General features: G+C 30.2%; 2 protein-coding genes across 2 annotated transcripts in view; one reads left to right on the top strand and one right to left on the bottom strand.

The window, feature by feature from the left end:
- LOC129216104 (dimethyladenosine transferase 1, mitochondrial-like) overlaps positions 1–4,316 on the top strand; it is a 52,945-nt gene extending 48,629 nt beyond the window's left edge. Inside the window, exons 5-6 of the mRNA XM_054850258.1 lie at positions 1,882–2,035; positions 4,078–4,316. Coding sequence (XP_054706233.1) covers positions 1,882–2,035; positions 4,078–4,309 — 386 coding nt within the window. The 3' untranslated portion in view covers positions 4,310–4,316. The remainder of the gene's footprint in view (positions 1–1,881; positions 2,036–4,077) is intronic.
- A 326-nt stretch (positions 4,317–4,642) lies between these two features.
- LOC129216103 (uncharacterized protein C8orf76 homolog) overlaps positions 4,643–25,863 on the bottom strand; it is an 89,381-nt gene continuing 68,160 nt past the window's right edge. The window contains exons 3-8 of the mRNA XM_054850257.1: positions 24,236–24,320; positions 20,723–21,095; positions 17,094–17,160; positions 16,937–16,996; positions 9,320–9,406; positions 4,643–4,760 (exon numbers count right to left, since the gene is read on the bottom strand). Coding sequence (XP_054706232.1) covers positions 4,740–4,760; positions 9,320–9,406; positions 16,937–16,996; positions 17,094–17,160; positions 20,723–21,095; positions 24,236–24,320 — 693 coding nt within the window. The 3' untranslated portion in view covers positions 4,643–4,739. The remainder of the gene's footprint in view (positions 4,761–9,319; positions 9,407–16,936; positions 16,997–17,093; positions 17,161–20,722; positions 21,096–24,235; positions 24,321–25,863) is intronic.

Raw genomic sequence — 25,863 nt, 5'->3', positions numbered from 1 at the left:
CTTACTGTACTGGATTGACCTGGAAACTCACCAGATTTAAATCTGATTGAAAATTTGTGGGTTATGTCTTCATAAGTTTGATAGTACTACGATGAAAAAGCTAATTTCGTCTGTTTTTGACATATGGTATAAAGACGTTGAAATGAAAACTATATGTGCCAGTCTAGTACATTCCATGCCAAAACGTGTCTGTGATGTTATTAAGTCTCGGGGAGCTTATATTAATTATTAGTTTCAAATGTATCATGGGTGCAAGTAATTTTTTTAAATTGAAGCCCAAAAAACGCAATGGTAGGCCATTTTGGTAAAGTTCAGGAAAGGAGGGGTTCAGGGACTCTTACATCTATTATTTCAAACTGATAGTCCCAAAATCCCAATATTGGGTGACTTTCCTTCAAAAATATTAGAGAAAGAGGGGGAATTGAAGCTTACAAAACGAAATTGTACTCCATCTTTCACACGTTTATACGCTTTTTGACTGCATTATCAAAGGGATGGAGTTCAGGAACCCTCCTTCGGCAATATTTCGAAATTGAAGTTCCAGTTTTAGATGATGTTGGATAATGTTAGGGGTAAAAGCGCTCGCAGCTACCCACCATTAGTTTTTTGCCGATTGTAAACATTTTTATTGCAGCAATAAAATCGCTTGGGACATAAGATTTTTACTTTTGCAACATAAATCAGTTCTGATCGTAAAGTCTACCCAAGGTAGCGCCAACAAACCAGAAAAGAAGGAAAGGTGACGGAAGGGTATGGGCGACTAAAGATAATGGACTAGCACCTTATAGTTTTTACAGCTTTTAAAAAAGAAAACACAGGATTTGATCAACATCTATTTGTTAAACATTAAAGAGGAGCAAATTAATCCTTTTCATTTTTTAAATGGGATTTTTAAGCAATCTCACTTGTAAAAATCATAATTTAAATCAATGGATTTTTTATCGACTGAATTTAAATCACTCAACCCTGCTAATAAGAAAAAAAAAATGGGCATACTAAATTCCATTATATCAGAATAAATGTATTCACAGAATGGAAGGCAAGAGATATTTGAATGAAGCATTACTTTTTTTTTTTTTTGTCTCTTTTGAGATAACGCATAAAAATACTGTCATTTATATTAAGGTGTCCAAAAAAATGTTCTTTAAAAAAACATTCTGGTTTTTTACTCGTCTTACCCTTCTATTTGTTTTTTTTTTTTTTAATGCAAAAAATAATTATTGGGAAGTTTGAATTCAGAATTTTAACTTTTAGATGTAGCTTAACATCCTCAAAGTTCGGTAATTTTGGATTTCACATAATAGGTGCAGAAGAGGTGTTCTCGCCAAGATTTTTCAAACAAGAAATAGTTTTTTGTATGGGGTGGGGGGTCAGACTGGTCAACAGACACATTTTCCCAATTTCATTTTCTTACTTTCAAAAATTTTATTTTGGTAGTATTTATTTACTTATTATTTATTTATCAAGTGATTCTTGTCAAGTAATGTAGACTTGACCAGGTTGACAAAATTAGGTTGCAATATTGGCTATTTCTCTTTTTTTTTTTTGGCATTTAAAAAAGTTTTTAGGAAACTGAAAAGTTAATGATGCTGAATTTTTTTTTTTTTTTTTTTTTGCAAAATGCATTATGTGGTAATTGACTGTACTAGCTAAATTTTGAAAAGCATTACAATGATTTTTCAAGTCACCTCAAATTTTGTCTGTTGCAGTAGAAATTCAGTCATAATATCCAAGCAATGTGTCAACTAAAACATGACTGAATATTTATTTCATTGAAACAGATATTTTGTTGTATTGGTATTTGCAGTAATGATATTTTGCTGTACATCTACATATTACTGAAAATTGTTAGTACGATTTTGACAATTTTCATTATTTTAGGAAAAGCTTTTTTTCCAAAACCTGAAGTTGATGTTGGTGTTGTAAAATTTGTGCCAAGAATAAAGCCTTTAATTAATCAACCATTTAAGCTTATAAACAAAGTTGTAACTACGATATTTAATCACCGCCAAAAGTATTGCCTGTACGGAATCAAGTAAGTAGTTTTAAAATGTATAATTCCAAAGAGTTATATATAATTTTTAGTATAATTTATTTTTAATAGTTTATCAACAGCAATAATTGAAATATCACATTCAATTCATCCATAATAAAAAAAAAAATCTTGTTAAAAATATTTTATTTTCTTGTTAATTGTCAGAGATCTTATCTTGGGCATATCCACGATTTCCATTAGGGAGAAACCTCATTGGCCTAATATGACAGTGGCTTTAGTTGCCCTCCAACCTCCCATCCGAAATTTGATTTTTCTTAGGCGGAGCTAGAGACTTGAAACTGCTACAATTGCCTAATTTTCTTCCAGTTCCTATGTTAAGTTTAAACATTAAAAAAAAAAAAAAAAGTGAATTTATAAAATATTATAGCTTTAAAAAAAAGATATCAAATGGTACAAGTTCTAAAAGAACTTTTAGGCTCCTAGCTAATGTCAAATGAAGGACGGTTACCTTCCCCACGATTTTTTTTTCAGAATTGAAGATTTAAAACGCAGGGTTATTCAATCTTTGGTGGTGTTTGAGACGGTTAGGGTAACGGATTCAGCGTCCACCTCTGGATAAATTTTTGAAATTCACAACTTTTGGATATTTTTGTACAGTTAAGGGAAAAGGGGAGTTGGGCTTCCCTCCCGAATATTTAGTCAATTTTATGTCATCTTTGGTGATGCCAAAGGATTTGGGCTTCTCCTTGGAAATGTTTTGAAATAGAAGCTTTAAAGATGTAATTTTAGGGTACCTCTGGTGATTGGTGACATTGAGAGACTGGGCCATTAGAAGAATAGTCAATTCTGTAGCTATTCCCAGAAGTTTTTGACTTCGAAATTTTAAACTTTGTGTTGAGATGTTCGTTTAGGGGATGTGTGAAGCTTTCCCTTGTAAAATGTTCCGAATTTAAGGTTTAAAAATAAATTTTTAGTCTCCATTCGGTGACAGGAGAAGAGGGAAGGCTCCAAGGGTTACACAGTTTTAAGCTATTCTTGATATTAGGAGAAGGGGGTCAAAGAGGGGGTTCAATCCCGGAAATTGCTTGAATTAAATTTCCAAAGGAAAAATTCTATGCCATTTTTGATAAGCGGATTTCCTCCAGAAATTTTGGGAAATCCAAGTCCTAAAAATGCAAATTAAAATTAGGTAGGAGCATAGGAATTAGAGGTTCTCATCTAGAGAGGGGCAGTTGCCCGTCTCTGGCCATGCCCATAGATCTGATTATACAGTCAACCTAGTGAGCATGACTTTAGAAGTAGAAAAAAAATATGTATTCGATATAAGGAAAATATGTTTCATTTTAACTCCTAGGTACTTGTTATTTTGGGAATAGTTTTCAAATTTGCGAAGAAAAAAAGTTTTACAGAAGAATTATGCTATTAGATCAGTTGCTGTCTGTTTTTTTATTACACTTTCTGTTATAGGGACCTACAAGACTAAATAAGAGTTGATGTATAAAAACGAGACACTTGTAGTACTAAGGCTTATCTTTTATTATGTAATATCCTTGTTTGTACAGTATTTTCTTTGCCTTTTTAAAAATGTGTTAACTATTTTGTATAAATCAATACCTGTTAAAATCTGCAAATTTTATGTATTATTTATAGCCAAACTGAAAATATAACTTTGCTTATTTTTGAGTACTATGCAGGAGACCTAAATATTGTAAAAGAGCAAAACTTTTTTCTACAATAATTTTACTTCATCGTTTATATCAAGTTAACTTAAAAAAACATATATATAAAAAGGATTTTTTCTGTAGAATATTATAAAATTTATGGGTCTATAGAAGTATTTTTTTAAAAAATCAATTTGATGTTTAGAATTTTCTAAAAAAAAATTCTGTTTTAGATAAACCCTAATAAACAGTCCATCAGAAACTGCACATTTTGTGTTGCCCTTAATAATTAATGACAACCTAGTTATCTCATGAGTGCTTGTTTGATTTTTTATTATCTATGAGTGCTTGTTTGATTTTTATTAAGTATAGAGATATGTTTCACTCAATACTAACCAAAACACATTTTTCAATTTTTAGATTATTATTTCCAGAAAACAAACCAGAACTGTTACAAGAATATTTGAGAAGAACTGCAATAAATTGTGAGAAAAGATCTTTCCAGTTGGAAATGGAAGAATTTAAAACTTTGTGTGATGTATATAGTGAATTTTGTGAAACTCACAAAGGACTGTTAGAATATAACTGGCAGTTACATAGAAAATCAGATTATCATTTTGAAAATGATGAAACTGTAGATTCTAATAAATAGTTTTATATTACTACATGTAGTGATCTTGAAATGTATTTGAAGCATCATGCAATTTTAGCTTGTCATAACTCATTTCTATACATTTTTCGCAATTAAAAATTAATTCTGCTACGGGGAAGGTAAAGGGCAATGCCTGCATTTTTTTTTTTTTTTTTTTTTTTTGCATAGTAAAAACATTAAATGCCCTAATCCCCTAATTTCCCAAGCAAGGAATCTAAAAATGTTTTATTTTTAAATACTTCAAAAACATGTTACTGCAGATATTGCTCTTTACCTTCCCACAGCAAAATTATAATTGGAATTTTTTCAGCAAAAAAGTTGAAAATCATTGAGTAAAAAAAAAGAGATTTTATTTACAAAAGCAGAACATCACAATATAAATATGGTCCATTTTTGTCAATTCGTAAAGGCTTAGGAACATTGTCAGTTGTCAAAGATCACTTCTTTCAGCCTTAAAAAAAGAAAAATTATAGTTAATATCAAAGAAAAACATTTTATACTTTTTTGGCAACTCATTTATCTCAGATAATCCTTAAAATATAAAAGTTCTTCAATGTCTCTGAGCTATGAGTCTTAGGACATTTTGAAAGTACCTTTACCTTTTTGCCAGTGATGCTCAAACTTTGTTCCGACAAAGCAAATACATCAATTTTGGAATGCCCGACCTGAGTTTAGGCAAGAGTTTCGAGGGTCTGTATTTCAATTCTACGCAACTCGAACTCGGTTCGCCCTATGCATAATATGTAATTTTCCATTTTAAGATTCCCATTCCAACAAGCACAAGTGAATGCACTTTTTACTTTTACTCAAGAAAAACAATTTTTTGAACTATTTTAGGATGGCAATTTGGTTTACACCATTGTGGAAAAGCATAATAGATATAAACAGCAATGTATTGAAAGGCAACAATCTGAATGACAACGAAATTAAAACATTTCTATTGTGTTCCATGTTTTATAGCAGTGATCTTCATCGTCCGGCCACTTGGAAAACTTGCTTTCTCAAACTAAACAAATACTTATTTTAAAACTTTAACATTAGTCTCTCTCTAAATTGAAATATGGTAGAGTTTCGAAAGTTTGAGGTCCCGCTTAATCCGAGGTGCTTCATAGTTCAAGTTAATTCTTTTAGTAGCTAAAAAAATAGTTTTCATTAAAGTTTAAAAACAGAATTTTTTTGCTAAAGCAAAACTTATTAACTACATTCAGTGTAAAAATAAAAATACATAACTCAAGTAGGTACATTGAATGAAATTGGTTTCAACAACACTAGCCCTATAAGTGGTATGAAATATTCGTCATCTATCAGATATGGATTAAGAAATGCCTTAGAAATATTAACTCGATACGTAAACTTGACATTGATTTGCCATAAAAAACGTATTAACATGCCATTTGGAAGATTTGATTGCAATAAAAAATAGTACACAACTTGATGCCACATGAGTTGCATATACAAATATTAAACCATATACAACTAACTGTTTTTGTGTTAACCAAGATAGATAAGTGTATATCAACGTTATGGAAAGCTCGTCCAAAAGGATTGGGGCACAGTCAAAATACATGTTTTAATTGCCTACAAATTTTCACACATACGTACAGACATGAAAATCTAAAGACAGAATTCATTTAGACGTTATTAAAATGGAAAATTTTATTGAAACCCGAGTGATAATTTTTTCCTGAAGACCATACTTCCTTTTCTAGACACAAGGAAATAATTCTCCTCCTTATGTTGTCCAAATGGTGTAAATTTTAAATTTTTCGGATAATACGAGGCGAGGTGAGCCCAGATTACCTCTTTATTAAAATAAGGTTAAAGTTCAATGTTATACAGAGTTCATAAGCTTGTTACCTCAATATTTTGATCACAAACAGGGTTCATACACTTTAGGGAGAAAAAAATTCAAGCACTTTTCAAGGCAAAAAAACTTTTTTCAAGGTGATATCATAAATTTTTACTAAAAATATTGTATGCAGATTTCATTTAATGCAAACATATTAATAATAGGTAATAATATAAAAAAGTAAAGGAAAACAAAATTGCCTTTTCTACAACAAGAGACTCTTTGATAAAAAAAAAAAGATCTACTGTGTCGAAAGTTTTTCTGCTTATGTCCGAAAAGCTCAGCCATAAAGAGAAGCAGCTCCCACGAGGTTTAATTTTGAAATCTTCACATTCAAAGAAGTATATTTTATAGAGTATACAAGTTAACATTAAAATCATTCATGAAAGTTTTTTTTTTTTTTAACTTTCATAGGAAGAAACCAAAGTACCTAAATTCAATGGAATAGCTAGAGAGGAGGTTTTGAAGTCATCCCCCCCCCCCCACCCGGTTTCAACATTTATTTCAAATATTGAGAGTGGTTTATACACATATAAGTGCAGTTAGAATCAAAAACATCACCTAGAAGGTAATTTCCAGTTGCACTATTAAGCTCAAAAGTATTAGACGTTTGATAATTATTTATAAAAGTATTCAAAATATAAATAAATTATTTGTCTGCATGTATTAGTTGTTCAGGCAATGAGGCATTTCAAGTGTCCTAAAGTCAATTTAAAAATTAGTAAGAAAGAAAACATTTTATGAAAGTCCCCAGTGCAGTCTCCAAACCTCAAAATTTGCAAAAGCTGCTTAAGAAGTGATAAATTATCTGAATGTAAACTTGAGCCTGCTTTTACTGAATAACTTGTGATAGTCAATAAATGTACAAGTTCAGATACACCTAGCAATATTTCCGAATTGAAAAGTTTCACAAGAAGTTGACATACATAATGACAAAAGTAGTTTTTTTTTGGGAACAAATGGGTTACTGTTGAAATTAGAATTTAAATTTAGGGGCGTGATATTATTCAGGTGTGTTTGCGATTTCATAAAAAAATCACCTGTAAGTTTCAAACAGCTAATCGGGGGAAGGGGGGATTCTTTTTAAAACCAAAACCCCTATTACTTAAATATACATGTGTACAACAAGTACTTTTGATATACATACAATTCGTTGCTTATGTTAAAACAATTTATGAAGTTAAAATATTATACAGATAAATATCAGGCCCAGTGCCTGTTAATAACTAGCAACAGGCAATGGGCTTAGCTAGGCTGGTCCTAGTCAATTTATTGGACCCCAATGAAGATCAATGACCCTCCTTAAGCTATCTACCCCTTTACTGATTACAGCCTCTTCTGGTAAACTGTTCCAAGTGCCCACAATCCAACAAAAGTAGTAATTTTGAACATTGAGGTAAAGGGGGAAAATTAGAAGTAGGGAGCATAACAAACACTACTGGATTTTCAGTGAATAACCAAATCACAATCACCCGTTACATACATTAATTATTTTAGCAGATAAAGAAAATGACGTACTTATAAATTCAACTTTACAAAATTGTATATTCAATTTAATCTTTAAAATACAAACTTTGAGTTAAAATGTTAGGTGCTCAGTCCTCAATTGCTTAAATTTAATTTTTTTTCAAAATATCTGTAATAACCAAGAATTAGTTAATGATAAATTAAAATCAAAATTGCAAAATTAAATATGTATATATGTAATTAAGCAAAACAAAAGTAATTAATTTTTTAGTTATTAAAAAAATAACATAAAACAAGCTAATTTGATGTAGTATGTGTCAAAATAATTTCTGATTGCCGAAACTATAAAAATATTTACAAGATTCAAAAGGGTTAAAACCTCAAACAAGGGAAGCAAATTTTCGTGAATTAAGTTCAATGTTGGTACGTTTCACATAAAATAAATTCATTTATTTTTACTAAAATTAAACATAAAATATGCTTATCTAAGGTAGCATATATGAAAATAACATCTGATTAGCCAAAATATTTAAATATTTGTAAGATGCAAAAAGATTGAAATTTCAAACACGAGAAGCAATTTTTCGCACAGTCTGAGTAAGTTCAACATTGGTATGTTTTCCATAAAATTAATGTATTAGTTTTTTACTAAAATTAAACATAAAATATGCTAATCTGAGGTAGCATATGCGAAAATAACATTCGATTAGCCAAAATATTTAAATATTTGCAGGAGGCAAAAAGATTGAAATTTATAAAAACCAGAGAAATTTTCTGCGAAATCCGAGTAAGTTCAATGTTGTTATGGTTTCCAAAATAATTCCTTTTTTAGATATCGAAATTTAACCAAAAAAATAAATTAATCTGAGGTACCAAAGAAACTCTTTCAAGGTTTGAAAAATTTTTCAATGTTTTCAAGCACTTGAAAATGAACTTTTTTTCCCAAGCAATTTTCAAGGTTTTTTCAAGGACGTACGAACCCTGTAAGAAAGAATTCTTTTGCAATGTCATGCCTATGTGACAGAATAATCTAATTTTAACATTCTTATGATGATAATAACAAACCAAATTAGAGTTTTTTCCCCTTCTTTTTCGACCTTTTTTTTATATATGTTCTACAAGGCTAGGGGTTGAAAATAATGAACAAATCTTACAAGTAGTTATAAAAAAAAAAAAAAATTTGCCACAATCATTTTCTCACTTTTTTAATGCATTTTTAGCACCAATACATTCCAAAGTATGGATTATATTACATTATTTAATAGTTGTAACTGTTTCACCAAACTGCATTCTTCTGAAAGGATCAAGGCTGAGAGCAACCCTCAATAAAATTGTAGAAAATTCCAAATAAAATCCCACAAAACTCCTCCCTATTCTCAAAAAAGTTATTTTCTTACAAATTTTACTATTGTATGCTATACAAGCAAAACCAACTTTCAAGGAGAGTAGTAAGATTTTTTTAAAAAGCGGGAATTTTTTAAACAGCAGAACATTCTCACTCTCACAAAATGCCAATAATCGTTATTCTTCAGAAGTATTGGAAACTTTAATTTCTACAGCATCTTACAAAACATTAATGATTGTTTAAACTTAAGACATTCAATTTAAAAACTGAATCTTTATAAGCAAGTGAGATTTTAATTTAATGTTTAAATATAGAACTAAAGCTTTTAGTAATGATGAAATGGACTTACATTTGGCTTCAACATTTCAGAAAAATTAGATTGTTCTGAACTTTCACGAACTTCTTGTAATCCTGCCAAGAAGTCTGAGCCAAGCATCTAAAAAAAAAAAAAAAAAAATCATTTTAGAATAAAACAATCATTATGCAAATGAAATAGCAGTATAATAAAAATATTCAAATTAAAATATAATGTAGCTGCTACTTTAGAAGAGAATAAGACATATAAAGCTCAGAATTCCTGTATCGATACAATATTTCATTTAAAAATGCACTATCATTTAATGATGTTATTTTTACATTGGGAGCTGGGGTCAAAAGTAACATTTTAATTTTTTAAACAAAATAGCTCACACAATCGTCAAAAGCAGTAAGAGCTCCAAGTAGTTTTATAAATAAGAAGCAAAAATTCCATGATGTTTGTTTAAGCATTACCTGTGATGCAGTATGAAAAAGTTTTTTTTATTTTTATTATAACTAAATTTTTCTTTCACTGAATAATTCTTCAGAATCCCAGATATGTGTATCCAAATTAAAAATGAAATTGACTTTGGGCACGAAAGTTATCACAACACAAGCAGTTAAATTGTTAGGCAGGTTAGGCTTGGATGTGTGGTCAGTTGTTACAAAAGTGAATTTACAGGGGTGCCTATCCCTTCCAAGGTTGATGGCAGACCCCCTGAAATCCTATGCAGCACTCCCCAGAACAAGAATCTACCAAATGAGATTAAACCTCTAAAATTAACCCCCAAAAAGTTGGTACAGTTTTTGCCATGAAAATCCTTGTGAGCACCCAACATTTGTAACATGATATCATAATAAAAATCTGAGGGTGTGCCTCTGCCTGTAACAATTGGCGGCAATAATTTCGATTATGATGACTGTGCCTAAATCAATAATTAAATTAAAAAATGAATAATCTAGATCAATGCAAAAGCACAGAAATAATTAAGTTAGAAGTTAACACAAATGGGTCATTCCATGTCAAGTGATCCAAAGTTTTTCCCCTCACCTTTTTGTATTTCTTTGAAATTTGGTTCATCAATTGTACCCTTTGACAGGGTGGCGACAGGAACTGTGAAAAAAAGTTCCCTGACTTTTCCCTGATTTCCCTGATTAAGTTCACCAAATTTCCCTGATTTACGTTACCAATGATAATGGTTTTCTTTCTTTGCTCTACTTCAAATCCATTGTATATCTGTGTAAAATGCAGCATTTTTAACGTTTTAAGCTGTGTAAAGTTGTTGAACTAAAGATATATTTTCAAAAGATGTTACTTTTTTTTTTTTAATAAAATGGTTAAAAAAATATATCAAGTCAATCTTTGGGGGGGGGGGGAACCTACAAAACAGTACATTAAATTTTTCTACAATAGAAAGATTATAGAAAATTTAAAAAAAAAAATACTTCACTTCCAGAAACCACTTAGCATGAGAATTTTAAGAAACTATTAAAATTTCTCTTAAAAACATATGTGTATTTAAGATAGAACTAAAAAGTAATTAAAGTCATTTTGAACTAAGTTTTCAAACAGTATAATAATTGTTGCAAGAATAACAAGTAATAGTGAAAGAATAGAATATTTATGCAAAACAGATGAAACCATTTGACATCCATTCATAGGGAGCTTTTCTCTAATCAAGAACATAGGTTTTAATGAATGAATACAGCATTTTAACAATATAAAAAAAAATTTCTTAAGCACACAAGTTAACTCTATTTAAAATCATTTCAGTATGTAATGAAAAAAAAAATCTTAGATTGCTTTTGTAACAAAAAACTTTGAAATGCAAGAAAAAAAAGAGCAATTAGTTAATTTTAAAACATATAAAAGAATACAACTTGGTTATAAAATTAAAGAATCACTTAAGTCTGAAGAAGAGAAAACCTTTATAATCTGCGGTGGCAACAAATAGTATAACAGCAAAAAACAAAGTTTTTTTTATTGAAAGTTCAGTTTTAGGAATTAAATTGAAAATGCAAAGAAGTGATAACTTTTAAGCTTTTATAGTATTAATTCAAAAACCAAAGATTTCTTCTTGAGATCGTGATTACAGTACGCTAATCACTTCAAGACAACGGAATAAAGGCAAAGAAGCTAAGGCATTAATGAAGGCTTCCTCTTTGCCTGTATGGTTGTTTATTTTTACGTAGCATTGAAAGTGTAAAAGGAAATTTCAAGCTAGGTAAAAAAAAACAACATAACAGACACGGAAGCAATCTTAGGAAGTTCATCCTTTGGTTAATAAGTAAGATTCAATACTTTGACGTTGAGGAAAAAAGATGCACAAATATATGCGGCAGTGTATAATCACACCTCATTAATTTTACTTTTTTTTAACAGATCATTGGCAGAAAATGCGTAGGGAATTAGAGTACTTAATTTTGTAAAGCAAAAAAAAAAAAATTCTTCATAAAATAAATTTTCCCTGATTTTTTGTTATTTTTTCAAAATTCCCTGATATTTCCCTGACTTTTCCCTGATTAATAAAGTTCCCTGACTTTTCCCTGATCTCCCTGATTTCCCTGATCTGTCGCCACCCTGCTTTGAGGTAATCAAAAGTCCAATTTTTTAGATTTTTATCTCTATTATTTTTTTATTTATGACACTTTGACTTTTCGAAAAACCCTCTTTTTTTCATGGATGCTTGAATATGAAATGGAAGATAACTCAGCACCAAATATAGATAAAAAGATTTGGTAAAAAGCATTTTAAAGTACATTAGTTGCTGTTTAATGCAACGTGACTAATTTTAAAAAAAATTCATTTTTAAAAAATGAAATTTAAATTTTAAATTTAAATTTATCAGAAAAGGTATAATGAATATTTTAAAAAAAATTCTCAAAAATTTGTGTGTCTTTTATCTTTATTTGTGCAAAGTTTCAAGTTGGGATCTCAATGGGATCATATTTATATGATTTTTTTAATAAAATTTGACTTATGAAATAATGACATTTTTCAGATTCTAACTAGTTAAATATGGGGTTTTCTTTCTGGGGATGATCTAGTAAGTAGTGATTGATCATGACTATGCTTGAAATGAGCTGACATGAATTTGTAGATTAGTACTCCCCCCCCCCCCCCCCCCCCCCGCCACACAACCACTTTTTATCTTTTTTTTTTTTTCAAAACTGTATTAAAAAAAAAATAAAAAAAAAAAGCTGGCATGTAAGAGTTATAATCATAATAAATTGGGACGCACGCTACTAAAACATCAGTAGTGACTAAGGCTTATAAATGGCGGGGGGTCATAAAAACTAAAAGTCTGAAAAACTTTAACAGACAAATAGAAAAACTCATTTGCAGCTTTTGTTTTCTTTCGGAAAGTGGGACGGCAGAGGTGAGGGGGCAATCTGGAATGAAGCTTAACAACATGGAAGGTTTTGCTCAAACTAGGGAAATTTGATTTGATCTATAATGCTTTTAATACATGTATAAATAGATCTCGCTGCATTGCTCTCCTTTACAACTGAAATTAAAAAGAAAACTAGCCTTAAAGAAAAGAAAAGAAAAAAAAAACAGCTGCACTCCAAATGTTGTAGAAAGACAGTTTTATGCAGACAGACATATGATCTGATACTTGGATTTATTTTTAAGTCAGTGTGAAAAGAATGGAACAACACGGGGCAAACACTCCTATTTTGCTATGATCTTGGGCCAAGCTATTTCTTTCTTCCCTCCAAAATTGAAAATTGGTGCAGGGGTAGGGGATGAAATGAATCATAACTCCTTATCAGATAGTGAATTAATCAAGTACACTTTGTGAAGTAAGGATTGAAAAAGAAACACTTGGTCTGAAAAAAAAAAAGGGCATTAGGTGAGGCGTGATACTAGTTTAGTGTTAATCGTAGGTGTTGTAATGTACTTTGTCTTGCTTTAAAGAAGAAAATTTACCAGCTTTTAATATGTTTTCTATTCATTTTGTTTTATTTTATTCATTTATTTATTTTTTACATTTTGAAAATAGTTTTGAAAAAATAATAATAATAATAATAAAAGTGGTGGTGTGCGGGGTTCTTGCTTTAAAGAAGAACATTTACCAACTTTTAATAAGTTTACTATTCATTTTGGTTGTTTATTTATTTATTTATTTATTTATTTTACATTTTGAAAAGTTTTGAAAAAAAAAATTAAAAGTGATGGGGGGCGGGGGCTTGCCAATCTACAAATTCATGTCAGCTCATTTCAAGCATAGTCATGATCAATTACTACTTACTAGACCATCCCCAGTAAGAGGACCTCATATTTAACTAGTTAGAATCTGAAAAATGTCATTATTTCATAAGTCAAATTTTATTTAAGAATTCATAAAAATATGATCCCATTGAGATCTCAACTTGAAACTTTGCACAAATAAAGATAAATTACATCAGAATTTTTTCAAAAAAATTAATTATACCTTTTCTGAGAAATTTATATTTAAAATTTAAATTTCATTTTTTAAAAATTAATTTTTTTTTTTGAAATTAGTTATGTTGCATATCCCATTAAACAGCAACTAATGTACTTTAAAATGGTTTTTACCAAATCTTTTTATCTATATTTGGTGCTGAGTTATCATCCATTTTATGTTCAAGCATCCATGAAAAAAAGAGGGTTTTTTGAAAAATCAAAGTGTCATAAATAAAAAAATAATAGGGATAAAAATCTAAAAATTTGAACTTTTGATTACCTCGAAGGGTACAATCGATGAGCCAAATTTCAAAGAAATACAAAAGGGTGAGGGAAAAAATTTCCCAAATTTTGGATCACTTGACATGGAATGACCCAAATAGGCATATTTGAAAAATTCTAAAGTTGAATACAGTTGCTTTAAAAAAATTCCTTAACTACACACTACAATTCCTTTAATAAAGAACTGAATTTTTACCGTATGAACATGAAATATTTTGAATGAATGTACATGAAATATTTTAAATGCTCAAGATGAATGAGAGATATAGACATGAAATAAAACAACAGGGTACGCAAAGTATGTATTAATAACAAAATTCTGAACTATAACAGTACTGTACAGTAGATACAGTAATAATATTTAAAAAATGAAAATAATGATGATATACGCTTTATGATCAGATCGTTATTCTCATCTAATGCATTTTTAAATATGGTTGTTTTGCCTTTTCTTTTATAACATTTCAATTTGGGGCAACAGCCACTCTTTCTTATCTCTTTAATCCACAATACAAGAGCAGCTTCTATTTTAATAATATTTACTTTGCTAGACTGCTCTGCAAGCTTCAATATTGAAACTAAGTTCTGAACTTTTACGAATATCTTTTTGTTTTGACTTTTAACTGTACGTATGGAAGATTCACTTATATTAATGTCGTGCTACCGTCGACGTTTTGCATTCAAGCATATCGAGAATCTAAGGCTTTTTTTTAAAAAATCAGAAACTTTCTTTTTCTTCCCATCTTCACAAACTTTAGATAAAGGTGCCACTGAGGTGCCAGAAATTTCATACACTTTAATATTTAAAATGAAAAAAAAAATGAATAAATGAAAGATGCTGAGTGGTTTTTTGATGCACTAACAACGCGATGTGTAGATTAGTTTGCTGTGAGAACTTTCGCTGTCAGTGATACTTAAAGGATGTAATAACGTTTACAAAATAAATATTTTGTAGCCAATAATGAAGCAGATACTTCCTTCCAAAAAAATTAGTGTTGTGGACGAAAATTTCGCGTTAGCTCTAAAATTCGTTATTCGGAAAAAATTCGCGTTGTAGCCATTTCGCGTAAGTCAAATTGCATTATAGTGGGAATCGACTGTACCAAGGGTGTATTACTCATATAACACAGTTAATTTGTTCCGTGTAGTATCGAAACCGTGTTATACGAGACTTTTTTATAACTAGTTTTATTACTTATATTTTGACCTAATTAATCATATACATATCGTAAATCATGTCAATGTGTACTGTGTTGTACGAGACCTTGAAATAACATAAATCAAGGAATGTGTGCCATGTTATACCGAAACCAAGTCACAAGGTGCAAATTTTATAATAGCTGAAATTTCGGCTCAACAGAACATACAAATGAAAACTGGCTACCAGAACATACAAAGACAAACTGATTTTAAAAATAAGAGTTGCTACAAAAGATAAAACTAAATTAAACTTCTCGACTAAGAACAAAACGCATTCTATCAGAAAAGCAAAGTCTGAGCAACAAAAACAAAACCAAATATAAAATAAATAGAATTATTCTATTTATTTTGTTTTATGTTTCGACTATAGTTTTTAATTATCGTTTGCCAAATTTAGCTTATGTTTAATCCTAATATTATTTTCTTACAATGCATTGGAAACAAAATAATATTCATCTTTTTTGCTTTTAGAACACTGATGAGAAAAATAAAGTATGTACTTAAAAATTAAAAGTAAGTGTTATATGGGAAAACTAAACTTATGAGCCGAAGAGAGAATTTTTCGTAAAAGTTTCATAAAAACAAAGTGTAAACTTATTACAGTTATTATCATACATTTTTTAACAGTGTATTCAGCGAAAATGAAATTACTTCTTTTAAAATTCGTATTACATCAAAACCGTGTAGCTGTAAATTAAAGTTTTGTAACGTGTAATATCGAAACAGTGTTATACGAGGGATACATGTACTTTGATACATTGCAATTCTTTTTAGCCAGCCTAGATATCACAGATGTACAACTGATAAAGGGAAAATAAAAAGGAACAGTAAGGATGGGAGGTTTTTTTTTTTTTTTTTGGTAACAGAAGAATATCTATCTGAGCTGAAAATCAAAGAGATATGACACATCTCTTTATAGGTATTATAAGAAAAAACTGGAAGGTTAAAAGGCTAAAATTTGCTGTACTGCACTTTTTCTTTTTTGAACACCTGACAAGAACAATCCTCATACATATAATTGTGAATTCTCTGATCAAGTATCTGATGTCATCAACAATAAAACTCGCGCCACAGCATAATTTGAAAATAATTTTTGGTAACGTTTGACATGCAGGGCAATGTTTATTTTGACAAGGCTGAATTGGATCTGGTAATTTAACTGCTTTATTGGGATACTTGACTTAATTTTAGGAGAATGAAGTAACAAAAAAGTGGTCAACAATAAACACTATATACTAGAGTTTAGGGTTAATCCAATGGAGTTAGCGTGAAAATTTCAACTATCAAAATATCACCAAATAGGCAATTGCTTTGTTCAAATGAAGAAGCAATTTTCACCCGTCATACCTTGACAGGCGATTTTCTAGTTATTTAGAAGATCAACTGTATGTGTATTACAACTGGCCGAATGGCATAAAGTCAATTTTCTGCACTATCTTTTCAAGTTAATTTAAAAGTTGCCATGAAATCAACGATAGTGAAAATTCAAAGTGAATAATTCACAGAATCTAATCGAAAGATGGAATAAAATTAATTAAAAGAAATTAAAATGAAGTGCACTCACAAAAAAAAGTCAAAATCTCTAATTACTATTAAGTTACTAATTGATTAAACTAAACATGCTCAACTAGTTGACACATTAGCAAGTAGAGGTAATGCAATTATTTAGTCAATGCAATATTTCTATTGCATCGGACAAAAATTTCAAACGTCCTTATTAAAGCTATTAAAATTTTTATAAAAACGAAATCCTACTTTGGATGCAACATCAATAAATGACTGTTCAACTTCCATATGCTTCAAGCTGTTTGATATCTGGAAAGAAACAAAAAGGTGTTACATTTGCAGCGTTAAAGAGGGAGAGAGAAGAAAAAAAAGTAATTGCAGATAGGTTAAAAAAAACTATGTATACCTTTTCTTTTATCCTTTCGTCTCTTTCAACACCTAAAAGATTTGTTCCACCTGAGTCCATTAACACCCTGTAACACAAAAAGCTTATAATTAATTAAAAGCTATTTTCCACAAAAATATTTAAGTTGCATGTAAAAAGATAAGGTTATAATGAGTTTAAAACATAATATGCTTTCAGTTTTATAGCTAAATTGTATCAATTCATTCTTAGATAAAATTTGGAAAGGTACTTTTACACCACTCGGTTTCGTTACTTGTTCACTTTCTGCCTTAACCATACTATAAAAATTGCTTGCAGCGAATGACGATACAAGTATATGCCAACCCCTAGAATTTAGAAAATATAGTTATTGAATGCCGCCAACTATGAAATTTTTAGTTTGTAATAGCGTTATAGCAATTTAAAAAAAAAGTGTTATCTTTGATGGAAAAATACTTTTGAAAATTAATTCATTAACTAGTCGACCCGTGCGGAACTCCGTACTCTGCTTTGAATCGTCTCACGTGGCATTCTCTCTTTAAAAATTTCAAAGAAGAACATTATGAAAAAGAACCGAAAAAAGTAATCGAATTTAAGTAAACGGAAAAAAAGTAAACGCACAAGAGAAGGCATGTAATTTGAAGACATCATGAACAAAACCTCGTTAAATACAACGTTGTGACAATGTTGTGACAAATTTGATCATCGCTCATCTTTTGGTTGCGCGTAATTTTAATGCAAACATAAATATCATTAAAAGTGTGGCTGAGTGACTCGTGAAAAAGCAGTAATTTTGCATGTGAAAAAACAGGTTGTGGCAAGTATAGTCCTGCCCACGTGAGCATCTGACGGAAAAAAAAAACATAAAAGAAATATTTTTATTGGTACGGATACGAACTGGCGCCATTCTGATTAACAGCACGACACTCCAAGAAACCTAGCAATTGCGCCTTACTTTTCGAATGCTATTCATTAAAGGAATGCATAGTGAAAAACAGCAAAAAAAACTTTTCGCCAAAAAAAAAGAGACCATGCGTGGCTGTTTTGTCATTAGCCAGAATGATACGATTTAAAATTATTCGTAAAACATTGATTTTGATTAAAGAATGAGGAAGATCTCACGTAGCGATTAAAACAAACACTCTAGAGAAGTAATAAATTAGACTGAAAGTGAGTGTTTTTTTTTTTTTTTTTTTTTGAATATTGAACAATTTCCCATAGCAGGCTGCTTTAACCGTTACGGCTTAAATGCCCGCACATGTTTTTCTTTTAATCGAACACTTAAAATTCAAAACCAAAACCAATTGAACTGAGTCCATTTTTTAAGTATAATTTTTCGAACGTGGACAAAATGTTTTTTTTTTCTACCGAAAGATGAGGAGTAGAAAATGATTTCTTGCTAATTAAGTTGATAACAATTTTAATGTTTTATATCGTATTCGAAAAAATAATTGAAGATTTACAGGATGAAACTCGTAGTTTTAATTTGGCGTAGTATTTTTAAATTTGTACAAAAGTTCGAACACTGCTATTAGAAAAATCTACAGTTCAGCATATAATGAAAATGTTTTTCTGCACAAAAAGGATTCCCTTGAGGTATATCTAATACTTTTTTTATGTTTACATTATGCTCAGTGGTCTGGACGGAGTCAAAGCTTTAAAAAAAAGGGAAGAACACCCTTCAATTAGCAGTCAACTTATCTGAATGATAACTGTAGCCTGCATAAAGGAGTCGAAACACCAAATAGCATTCCCACTGCATTAATTTTATTACGTGTGTTATCTGTTGTATGTTATGAGTACATGTAATACGTAATATTACTGTAAATTTGCTATTATGTCGGACAGCCCGAACTGGCCTGAAGTTCAAACAGTTTATAGCCGAACGCTCTACCGAAAAAAAAACCACAGGTAATTTTGAATTTTTTTCTTGCCTAGAAGTGTTTTTATTTTTAAAAATTTTTACAATTTGTTATCGCAGGCTGTTTGAACCGTTATAACTTGTTACCGTCATAACCGTTTGAACCAGGCAGCACGTGTTCATCATTTAACAGCACGGTTAAAATACAAAATAATTTGAACTAAGTTCTTTTTTAAGCGTAGCTTTTCAAATGTAGTAAAAATGTGATACGCTATTTGTTTTTTTTTTTTTTGCAAAAAGAAGAAAAATATATATATTACCTTTTAAATTGAGGTAGTATTTTTTTATTTGTACCAAGAGTCAAATACTCATTAGAAGAATCCATATTTCAACATACGATTTGTTATATTTTACTGAACAAAAAACAATTCCAATGTAGTCTGAAATCTTAAACCTGATACTTATATTTTTGCTTACATTATCCTTTAATTTTCTTCCCGGAGTCAAAGCTTAAAAAAAAAAAAGAAAAAAAACCCCCTTACATTTGAGTATCAATTTAGCTCCATGTTGCATCAAGTTTTCATAACAGCTAGGAGCGTTTCTACCTCATGTATTCCCTCATATTTGTTATTCATTGTTCATGTAATGCACAATATTTTTCTAATTTTTTGATGCAGATTGTCCGGACTTGGGCCCGAACACGCATTCTCCTGGTTAGCAGTCGAACACTCTGCCGATCAAGCTATTCAGCTCTGTCGGTACCTGTGCAAGTTAAAGTTATAAATTTAACTGAAAACCTCATTCTGGTTCTTTAAAACAGGTTTTTGTGCCCGAAAAAACAATTTTTAGACCGTGGGTCTATTTTTCGTCAGTAGCCTGCATGATAAGCTTTAAAATAAGGTGTAAGTCAAAGAAATCGATCAAGAATTGAGGAAAATCTCGCATAGAAACCAAAAACAGGCTACAGAAATAATATATAAGGATAGCCAGTTATTTAAAACAATCACAGGATTTTTTCTCAATCTCAATCATAAATCATAGTATTTTTCTCGTGGTTCTTTGAACCAGTGCATAAGCAGAAGCTCAGACTCCACATAAATAAAACAGAGAATATGTGCGTACATATATATGTATGTGTGTATGTTTCCTAAACAGAGCAAAGTTTCCTAACTCGAGCAAATTTGGCAGGCAGGTACTCGGGCACGCAAGAATGTTTTTCAAATCCCAAAAAAGAACTGAACCATTGAATTTCAATTTTGGGACCCCAAATTTTTTTTTTTTTTTTTTATATAATATGAGGGCAAAAAAAAAAAAAAAAAAAAAAAAGCTTGCAAAAATTAGAGTAAAATATCCATAGAAACCCCTAATTTTTCTACATTAGATAAACTGTTCCAAGGTAATTAGAACATTTTAAACTAATTTCATGCTAAATTGTAGGTTAGCCTTCAATTAGAAACTGGTATTTGATCAAGGTTATTGTTGAACAGTGCTTTTATTAAAATTTGTAGCGTAAAGAAAATTATTGAGAAGAAAGATCTGTTGCCATTTTTTTCTCAAATACAAACGAATAAAATTTTGACTTTTGTTTTGAGGCCTTTCCTGAAATCGAGGGATTTAAAATCTTTCCTTTTTGTTTTTTTTGCAAACTGTCGGGAAAGTTTACAGATTTATTTTTGTTCAAGCCTAATTATTGAACACGAGTCACTTGACATAACTTTAATTTTCGAGGTAGACCGTGCAAAACTGGGCAATGGCAGCCAGTATTGGAATAATAATAAACTAAACATACCTGGTGTGAATTAAACATGTGGAAACTATTTGAACACCTAATGCACAAATTTCACATTTGTTAGTGTCAACTGTAGATTCTGTGCTTGAGCAAATGTCTTTAGTTGAGCTTGAGGAACTACATGAAGGAATGGCACTTTCGACAGCAGGAGGTGATAAAACTTCCTTTTCTTGAACAGAAGAGCAATGGCAAGAATACTGTTTAGAACTGAAGGCACAACAGGGTTCACATTCAGACTCCAAAACAGAATTGAAGGCTGAACATCCGGGTAAGTTTATTTTGAAAAGGCCCGCATAGCACAGACCAAGTCGCAGCCAAAATTCTGGACAAGATTTATGAGCATCTATACAGCAATGTAAAGCTTCCAATTCCTCTGAAAAAATAAATAGGTAAATTACAAAGATCAAATGATTGCCCAGAGAATTTTACTTCATCTCATATACATTACATTTGTAGCAAGAAAGAAAAATGTATTGAAGCAATTAGATAAATTCAATTTTCCTCCAATACGCCTGAAACAAAATACAATAATAATCATGAATTTCACATTTTAAAAATTAATTAAAATACTTTTCTACTTCATGAATTCAACATAACAATTACAGTTAAACCTGTAGAAAATAACTACAATCTGGGCTGTAAGCTGAAACACTTGTAAGCCGAGTTTACTCCACAAGCACTTAGGTGATTTTAAGTAAAAGGATATTTCCAGGGAAGTGCCAGCTGAAACCCACTTTTGGAGCAATTTCAGGCACAGGAAAATAGTGACTTTGGAGCAGTTTGACTCAGCAAAAAGTTTTGTTTTGTAGAAACTTGGAGCACAAAAATAGTGTAATTGCAATTGTCACAGCAAAAAGCATGTTTTGAAGTAAGGAACTACTACTACACACACACACATTATATTCAGGGATGCGCAAACCAAAACTCGCTTTTGGAGCATTCTTGAGAGCAGGAAAATGTTGAGTTTGGAGCAGTAAAATGGTGAATGTGGATTAGCCTGGAGCAGTAAAATTGCAAATTTAGAGCAGCTTGCAGCAGCAAAAATTTTAATTTTGCATCAGTTTAGAGCAACTATGTATATTTCACACACAGAAATACGTGTGACATGATAAAATAATAAAAAAGGAGATTAAGGATGCAAAAACACAATAACTACAACTACAAATTGAAGCTCTCTTAATTACAATTTTTTTTTGTCAAATTTTTTTCACAAAAGACAAGTCCTGTCCTGTTCTACTTTTTTCTAACACTTCTTTTGTTATAAATTTAGTGCACACATTTACTTTGCTTAATAGATCACTGATTTAGTGCACATTTAAGTTAGAGTGCTCTGATACCTATTTTTAAAATTTGTTTGCTTTTATATAATATATTCAAAAAGTCTTTTAAAAAAATCACAAAAGAATGGTTGAATTTAGAAACTATAATTCAACAAGTTACAAGTGAGTTTTAAAGAGTTATTAGATTTTTTTTCTTTCTATTCTTTTAGGTAAGTTTAAGTTATTCACTTATATTTGACCTTATTATTATTTTTTTCCCTTGGCATATACGTTTATATACTGAACTACTTGATTAACAAATCTGAAGATCAAGCAAAGGCAACATTAAAACCTTTTATTTTTAACCGTTTGATTTTTAATCACAAAATTAATAATGAAATTATAATGAAAAAAAATATTTTGAGAAAAAAGGAATTTTTAAACACACATGAAAAAATATGAAAAATGTGAAAAAAGAAAAATAAATAAATAAATAAATAAAAATTTTAAGATAGACTAAAAATATGGAAAAAATGCCTGAATCTGAGAAACTTGAAATGTCTGCATATTCATTACCAGAGCATTAGAATTCCCAGATTTTTGCTACCTTAAGTGTCTCCAACCAAAACTAAACATCAATTTTCTGTCCAAAAATCTTAAGAAACCCAAGATTATAAACTGGTGAACAATATTAATTTTTACAAATGATGGCATTCGCTTAAATCAATTTGGATGCAACTGGATTGACATTTTCGAGTGGGCGTGGCAAGAAGATGAATTTACAAATCATTATATACTGAAAACAAAAGATAGCAAAGGTTGAAAATAATGATCATTGCAAAATTTTTTTAGTCAATGGAACAGAATCATACAAAAAATTTTTATTTAAAAGCAGATGCAATTGGATTTTGAAATGCGCAAAAAATCGGGACTAAGCCAAAAAATCGTAAAAACTCCAAATGCATAAACGTGATGATATATTCTATCAAAACTGCCAAATATACTGAAGGAATTGCAACATTAAATGCAAAATTGCAGTTTTGGCACAGAAAAGTCCATTTGGTGGGAGCAGTTTGGCGTAGGATCGGCGATTGGCACAGCTGGCATATCCCTGATATTTCTTGAATTTCACAACACATTTTCTGAAACATCACTTATGAATACTTAATTTTTTTTTACAAAAAAGGAGATTAGTACTACATAATTAATCATTCAATTGAAAATTTAAATCTTTGTTTTCAGGTTTAAGCACAATGATTTTCAAATTTTACCTTTTATTTTTAAAGAGCCACAAAGCAGCAGTGCTGCTTTATATAGCAATGAAAGTTGGAAATTAACGAAACAAGAAGCAAAACAGTTATGCTTAGAAATGTTTTAAAAATATTCTGTCCAAATAAACCAATAACAGTCGAAATAAAACAAAGAGATGGACTGAACTGGACATGTGTTGAGAAGACACTCAAAAGAAAAGAGTGGAGGACAATTGCGTCCTTATGCACCTCTGAGGCATAAAGAGATTCAAGTCAAGTCACTATATAATTACCAGAATATGCATATGAGTAGGAGTATATGCATGTTTGTTAAGATATAAGATTTTGAAAATAACTATTAACTTTTTTTGCTCCATGATTCAAAAAAAAAAAAAAAAAAAATGCTTGGATTTTCAGAAATTATGAGAGGATGTAAAAATTTTGCAAAATCAACATCTTCAAAATCATTGTAAGTTTTTGAAATTTTAGAATTGAAGCACCTGAGTTAGTGTTAATAACTAAAACAATAAACTTTTTGACTTGCATTTCGTAAAAAGTTTAATGCTCGATATACATATGGCAATTTCAGCCTCAGAATTGATCAGTACAAAGGGAATTTGATGAGCATCTTCCCTATTTGAAGGGGAATTCCACTTTATTGGGACGGATACTGCATATATAACTTTAGGGTGCATGTGTTGGCTCGGAACGAATGATGGTCTGAGGGGGAAACTTATCTCCGGAAACCGGACTTGATATACATTTATACAAAATGTAGAGTAGTTTAAATGTATATCATAAATGTAAAAAACGAATAGATAACTAAAAACGGAAATAGGAGAAGTTCATTGAATTGTTAGAAGAACAGACAAATTGTAGCACAATTATTACAACAGTGTAAATTCTACTTACTGCAAAGAATGCATTAAAAATCTGGATAAATTACATCAGAAAATATGGCAAAGTTTAAAAACAGGACTATTGTAAATAAATTACTTCCTCACCTTTAAACTTTCCTAATTTATGACACACAGTTGCTAAGAGATTCATTGAAATAATTTTCTGGTCAGTACTGCATGAAGAGTCATACTGCAAAAACAAGTTTTTATTAATATAGTACAATAAACACATCGAGAATTTCATGACATAAACATGTAAATACATAGATACAGATACACAGGTAATCAAAATAATGTGCACATAATTGATGTAGTGTTTCATATTACAAGATGATTATTCATATGAAAGACTGATCATAAACCGCTCCAAGCGGCTTGTGGTGGTATCACAGTTGAGTTTCATATTAATCATCGACTAGTTAAGTCAGCACCATATTTTTTTCTTTGCAAATAGTAAAAATATTAGTCTACCTTAAGTAATTTATTAAAAATATGAGCCTTTGTGTGTGGTGCATGAGGTCAAAATATTGTGTTTGTGTTTAACTAAATTGTTAATGAGTTATAAGCCACTTTTGAGCCTGTATAAAACAAATTATATCCAAAAAGTTATTTTACGGTAAAAGTATCACAACAAAGTTGCTGTTTGTCACTCGAAAATGTTTTTAAAGTAATGAATGCTACTGATAATATTGAAACTAGATGCAATGTATAAATTGCCCAATCAATACAATATGAAATTATTCAAAGATTTCACTTACTTATTGATACCGAAGAGAAATACTAACTAGAGATGATATGTATGCATTAAAAGGCTTAAAATAACAGGAACAAAATTAAATTAAGCCAGTGATTCAGCACACAACTTTCCAGTTTACTGTTATTGTTTGCCTCTTAAAAAGGTATAATAAATGACAAAAATGCAAAAAATCTGGTTGCCACAGCAGATGCAAAGAAATAAAAAATGTTTAAACAAAGGCTTTAAAAGTATTTAAAACAGCATATAAAAGAATTTAAGCAAAATTATTGAACTGCATTTTAAAGCTCTACGATAAATATATTAATAACTATTGATGTAATGGAAGCAAACAAAATTAAACCAGCAATCAACTTTTTATATTTAGACTCTCACACAGAATTTTGCTCGAAAAATGTTTTATAATAAAAATAAAAAGAAACTTCATTTATTTTCCTCTTAACAAAGGGTAGTAAGCAATAAAAATGAGAAAAATTTGATCCTCGAATCAGATGCAAAGAGATTGCATTTTTTAAAATAAAGACATCAAAACTAACTAGTATGTTGTGGCCATCACGAAACTTTCTTCTATATTTTTCTTTTTTTTTTCTGATCCCTCCCCATGCTTGACAATATGCAATATTCCCAACAAAAACAAAATTACACATGCAAAAACTAGGGACCATCCCAATGTCTGAATTATTGCAAAAGCAAAGCAAAGAGCGAAAATTGAAAGTTATTTTAAAAGCCTTGCTTGAATTAATTACAAATATTTTATTTGTTAACAAACATAAGATGGCAACAGTTAAAAATTTTAAATCATTGAGATAATATTTCTGATCATTTCCATACAATTAAAATCACGAGAAATACGCAGACGACAATCTATTACGATTTATCTTTCTTATTGTTGCATTAATAAAGCTATTTTTATTTGCAAAAAAAAAAAAAAAAAAAAAAAATCAACACCTCTTGGAGGGATTGGCGTCAAAATTGAACC

Source organism: Uloborus diversus, chromosome 2 (genome assembly GCF_026930045.1).
Source record: "Uloborus diversus isolate 005 chromosome 2, Udiv.v.3.1, whole genome shotgun sequence".
Classification (NCBI taxonomy): Eukaryota; Metazoa; Arthropoda; class Arachnida; order Araneae; family Uloboridae; genus Uloborus; species Uloborus diversus.
Note: the sequence above shows the minus strand (reverse complement) of the source record. Positions and strands in the feature narration are given on the sequence as shown.